Source organism: Anopheles ziemanni, chromosome 2 (assembly GCF_943734765.1).
Source record: "Anopheles ziemanni chromosome 2, idAnoZiCoDA_A2_x.2, whole genome shotgun sequence".
NCBI lineage: Eukaryota > Metazoa > Arthropoda > Insecta > Diptera > Culicidae > Anopheles > Anopheles ziemanni.
The window spans coordinates 15,074,386-15,080,245 of NC_080705.1; the positions used below are offsets into that span (position 1 = coordinate 15,074,386).

A 5,860-nucleotide genomic window follows, 5' to 3' on the forward strand; every position below is an offset into this window, starting at 1 on the left:
ATCGTTTTCCATCGCCCCGCTTTTCCACTTCCGCTCGCTCTCTCTCTCTCTCTCGCAGAAAGATTCTCGAGAAAGCTTCCAGCACGCAACCGTGCACGTGGTTATTATGTATAAAAATAAAATAAATCAGAGGAAAGAAAAAGTGTACCTTTCACAGTACTTATCACATTCATTCGCTTCCCGCTTTGCTCCTTTCACCCCCTGTGTCTGTAGCGCACCCTCGACTAACCTCACTGTACACCCGCATCCGGCAACCAGCTGGATCCTGCGAGTGACCCATACGAAGTGCCTCACGCGAAGAGACGAATCGACAGATAGTACCGAATCGACCACCGACAAAAAATAGGTTAACAACACTGTCTTTGCTAGGTTTACACTCTCATCGATACGCACGGCGTGTGGTCGCATCGTGGCGCATCTCCACCCCTCGCGTAAAGAAAGGCTTTCGCAGGGATGCCGCATTCGGACTGTTCGTGGCTACCACGCGACGCTCTCACTCAGGTGATATTTTTCGTTCAGTTTTCGTTCGCTGCTTCGCTTTTCCTCGCTGCACCACGTTTCGTCGTGTCGTTTGCGAACTGGTGAGACAGTGTTTGCCCGCTTTACGGTTGCTTTGATCCGAAGCGAACGGGATTTATCTAAACTACTTTCGAATCGATCGAGCACGCTTTAGCCTCGGCAGGCACGTCGATTGCATACGTGCAGGCGCGTTCGGTCGGTTGCTGCTGCTTCCGACGCGGCGGCTTCAGGTCAAGTCTGGTGGCGGCTGGTCACTCGGGGCCGGGGAGGGGGGCTGCTGGTCGTCTTCCGCATCCTGGTCCTGTTCGGGCTCCGGCTCCAGGGTGGAAAGGCGCAAGCGGAAAGACTAAAAGCTGGACTACACGTCCGTCCCGCAGCCCTCCTGGTAGCCTTCGTCGGGCGAGTTGCGGCTGTTGGATAATGCACGTTTTAAGGCCGTCACCGGCGGGAGGACCGGCACGCCGCCCTTCTGCCACACCCGCAGCGTCTTCGCGTTCATCGGCATGCTGCCGGTGCTGCCGTGGTGGGCCGGCTGCGCGCTGGCCAGCTTGTTGTGCAGCTGCTCGGCGCCCGGCACGATCGGGAGGCCGTAGTCGGCCGGATAGCCGCCGGTCGCCGCCGCCGTCGCCGCGCTGCCGTAGCTGGCGGATGTGGCCGAGCCCGCCACCGAGAGGCTGGTGGTGCCCGCGTGCGTCCGCGGGAACGTCCGGCTCAGGTAGTCCACCGAGGACGTCTCGTCGTCCATGTTGAGGGTGGTGGTTCCGGCGCTCGCCTGTCCCAGGATCGGATGCTTGTCGGAGTAGGCGGGTGTGCGGGCCATCAGCAGGTCGCCGCCGGCGCCGGCCTCGCGCGAGTCGAGCGCGGCCGTCAGGTTGGAGCTGTGCGTTTCCCACAGTCCGGACGGATAGAGCGAGTCGCAGCCGGCCCGGCTGTACTCGCCGCTGCCCGGCCGCTCGACCGGGTCCATCAGCGAGAGCGTGTTGAGGGCCGTGGTGGCCTGCAGCTGCAGCTGCGTGAGGTGGGCGAGCGGATCGAGCGGGGTGGCCCCGGTGGCCGCCAGGTCGGTGCCGCTGCCCAGCCGCTTGGTGTCGTTGATCAGGTCCGGATTGTTGCCGGTGAGCGAGTGCGTGGGCGAGACGAAGCACTGGCCGGACGCGATCAGGCTGCCGCCGCCGTCGTAGTGCGACGTCGAGTAGGGCAGGTCGGTCAGCCGGGGCGGCTTCTGCACCGGGTTGGCCGCCGACTGGCAGCACTTTAGATCGCCGGGGGCGTTTTTTCGATCTGGAGAATGACAATCGTTAATAGGCGTCGCCACCTTGCCATTTACATTGCTAGAGGGACTTACGGACGTGATCACCTCGACCTGGTTCGGGGTTTTCGTCTCCGTCATCGGTATGCGCCGTAATCGCACCAGCAGGAACAGTATGATCAGCAGGATGAACAGTATCAGTATGACGAGGGCCGCGCTCAGCCCGATGATCTGCCGGTTCTCGATCGCGAACCCGATGTCGCGCATCGCCACGTGCAGCGTGAAGTTCGCCTCGGCCGTGCCGGCCCTGTTCTCCACGACGCAATAGAACTCGCTCGAGTCCGTCTCCTGCGCGTTGGTCAGCACCAGCTTGCTGCGCTTCTCGAAGTTGCCCTGCTCGTACACCAGCACGCGCTGGTACGCGCTGAAGTGCGAGTTGTTCACCAGCAGCTTGCCGTTCCAGAACCAGTTCACCGTGGCCGACGGCACCGCCGAGCTGCGGCACTCGATGGTCGCGTTCTCGCCGCTGTACGCCTGGATGAAGCGCCGCACCGGCAGCATCTCGGGCTTGCAGGCGAAGTCGTCCACCTGCAGCTCGCCGAACGTCTTGTCGAGCACTCGCTCCGGCCCGCCGGCGCACGTCGGCGCGATCGGGTACGGGATGTTGTTCTCCGTCAGCCACAGCTTGGCCGCCCGCAGCCGGCAGTCGCACACCCACGGGTTCTCGTGCAGCTCGATGCCGTGCAGCCGGCTCAGCGTTTCGATCGTCTTCGGGCGCAGCTCGGACAGCTGGTTGCCGTTCAGCTTCAGCGAGTGCAGCGAGCCGAGGCCCTCGAACGCCTGCGGCGCAATCGTCTGGATGCTGCAGAACGACAGGTCCAGCTTGGTGAGCGCCGTCACGTTCCGGAACGCGTGGCTCTCGATCTTCTGGATGTGGTTCCGGGCGAGCGTCAGGTCGCGCAGCGACACGATGTGCTGGAACGCGGCCGACGGCACCGCCGTCAGCAGGTTGATGGACAGGTCCAGCTCCACCAGGTTCGTGAGGCCCGCGAACGCCCCGTCGTCGATCTGGCCGATCCGGCAGTCGCGCATGTACAGCTTCTGCAGGTTCAGCAGGTTCGAGCGCACGAACGTCTCGTTCGAGATGATCTGCAGATTGTTGCCGGACACGTCCAGCACCTGCGTCGAGTGGTCGATGTTCTCCGGGATCGTGAACAGGTTGCCGCTCAGGCACTCCACCGCCTGCTTGCCGCCCTTCCACTTGCACTGGCACGCCGACGGGCAGTTCGGTTCGGCGTTGACCGCGGCCAACAGCAGCGCGAGCGCCAGCGCCGCCAGCACCCCCGTCCGGTGGCCCCGACTGCGTCCGGTCTGTTGCTTCCGCCGGCCGGCTATCCGGAACTGTTGCGACGCGGCTCCCGGCCCCGCGACCTTGCGGCCACTCTCCTCCTCCAGCGGCTCCCGGTGGTGGTGGTGATGGTACCAACGGTTCGTCGTCATCGTGCACCCCGCAGCCGAATAATGTTGCCCCTTCCGCTCTCCAAAAGGCCTCAACTAAAAGCGTCTCCTTCAATCGCCCTTCGTCTCAAACGAAAGAAACGAAGGTAGCAAACGAACAGCACGAAACTGAAGCGAACTACCAACAACGGGTGGATGCTGATTTCTTAAAAGTTTCTTGCCTTTGCCTAGAACGTCTTTGATCAGTAGACGATCGTCCACCGGATGCTACCTGTGCTGGTGCTGGACAGTTGGCGCATTCTCTGTTTGCTACGGGATTTCATTTGCGTTACTCACTGCGGAATCGCTTGCGGGCGATCGAAGCAATCCTCGGTTGTCTAGGCGACCCAATCGCAGCGCTTGCTATTCACGAAGCGCCGATCGAAGTTCGGGTTTCCCTCGGTTGATGGACCAATTTTCCCTTTCCTTTGTCGAATTATCACTGCTCCAATTCGCACGTAGTAATTTTCTCCGGTTCACCGCAAAAAGAGTAAAAATTCTTCCACACTCGCCCGGTCGGTCGGGGAATCAATTTATTTCACACCACCACACACACACACGGACTCGGTCCTCGCGCTGGCAGCGGAGTTAATTTGCACCCTAACGCCGGCCACCGAAAGATCCACCTCCATCGATGACCATCCGCCGGACGTACCACCTTTCGCACCTCAGGTACGCCAGTGCTCATTGGGCCCAACGCACACTACGGGCACGGCTCCACTCACGGCCACACAACAACACTGCACGCCACCGGCCAACCGTCGGGGGGTGTGGTGCCGGGGGAAAATCAATTTGGTACATAAATCAATTTTTCATTCACTGGTAATAAATCCAATTTAATCCTTGTTATGGTGCGTTTTATATGAAAATTTATTACGTAACGCTTATGCTGGCGCGCTGCCCGTTTTCTCTGCGGATTTTCCCTGGCCGTGTTTTTTCCTTCTTCCTTTTTTCTACTTTTGTGGGCTGTTCGCTGCTACACCTTTACTTTCGTCGGGAAAGCCACCACCAACGGACCAACGATGATGATGGTGGAGCACATACAACCACACACACACACAAACACACACGCGCACAGGACCTGACGGGAATTGGGGGTGTTTATTTGCGCTCGTCGGTTCTTTTTCCTTTCTTATGTTACTTTTTGCACCTCAATTTCACTCCACTTTCTACCGTTAACGTTCCCTGACGTTACGAGGCGTTACAGCGCCGGTTTGATTGAACTTCCGAATGCGCGAATGATGACGGAACGCACCGGGAACGTTCCGGTGCGAACGAGTTTGAATTATTCACCACCAGCAACTGCTGGCTCGGTTTCCCGGTTGTTCTTCTGCCTTTTCTTTTGGGACGCCAAAATGGGAAACACGCGGAAGGGAAAACCATAAATCCGAAATGAAACGAAAATCAAATATTCTCTTCAACCCCCGGGGGTTGACCGACAGAGAGGTTTCGGACGGACGGACGGAGGCACCCCGATAGGTAATTTCCGGTCGGAGAAAAACCCCGGAGCGAGATGGAGACGTTGACCGACGTTTTTTTCCGCCCCGAACGTTTTCCCGCGTTTCACTGGGAACAACAAAAAAAAAACACTCCCGGGAACCGTCTCCCAAGTGCGGTGCGGTCCGGTTCGATTCGTTCGACCTCGTATATTCGGGGTGGCTGGGTTTCGAATGTGCTGACTTGCGGTTTTTCCCCCTTTCTGCGCCCGTCCCGGCTTTTCTTTCCTTCTGCGCGTTCTCGAGAGCTGGGAGGGGAAGTAAGACGTAAGACTTTTACCACTGCACGTCGTCGTTACCACCACGTCGTCGGCCGGTCGGTGTCGTACGCACCATGGACACACATCCGCACAGAACAACACCGATTCGAATCGAACAACTCCGGAGGGAGCGAAAGCAACACACTATTTCCTCGTTCGATTCAGGGGGAAAACTGCACGATTTTCTGCTGCGTTTCTTCTTTTTCTTTCTTCCGAACGCACACAACGGCACAACGGGGGGGAAAATTTACAACTCCTTCCCGAGCCACATTTCACATTTCGTACGGCTTTATTACGGTTGCGATTGAATTTCCTTTCCGCACTGCACTGAGGGTGGTGGGCTGAGAAAAGCCCAAACGGAAAGCAGGGAGTGATTCACGTGATAAGTTTGCGTTTTGCTAGAATATGCTCCGCTCAGAATCGTTTCGCAACTGCACACCGCTTACAGGCGATTTTTCCTCCCGTGCGTTATTTTTCCACTCGCCACCAATCCGGCTGTTTGTGGGACGCTTTTCCTCGGCCCCGAGCATCTACTCTACACACTACCCGCTTCCTCGTATACACCACCGTCACACTGTAGCTGCTTTTGCACACGTTCAGCACAGCGGCCACGAGTTTTCACTTCAGTTTTCCTGCCACCTTTTGGGGAACACACTTTGGGTAATCGGCTGCACGGTGGGTGGGTTTTCCACCTCGCACCACGCTCGTTTCGATCGCAAATTTATCTCGTATCGGGCACGGTGGCCTGCTGCTGCTGCTGCGGTGAAGAGGGCAAGCGCGCGCGCATCGGTCACGTGAGAAGGGACACATACACGCCACACGTCCGCTGCGTACGGTAA

The 5,860-nt window shown here is 58.5% G+C and overlaps 1 protein-coding gene across 1 annotated transcript; it reads right to left on the reverse strand.

Moving 5' to 3' along the window:
- Window positions 1-877: 877 nt before the first annotated feature.
- LOC131293029 (amphoterin-induced protein 2-like) lies at window positions 878-3,268 on the reverse strand. The gene has a single exon (XM_058321108.1). It carries the CDS (start codon window positions 3,266-3,268, stop codon window positions 878-880), a length of 2,391 nt encoding a protein of 796 aa, XP_058177091.1.
- Between the last annotated feature and the right edge of the window lie 2,592 nt (window positions 3,269-5,860).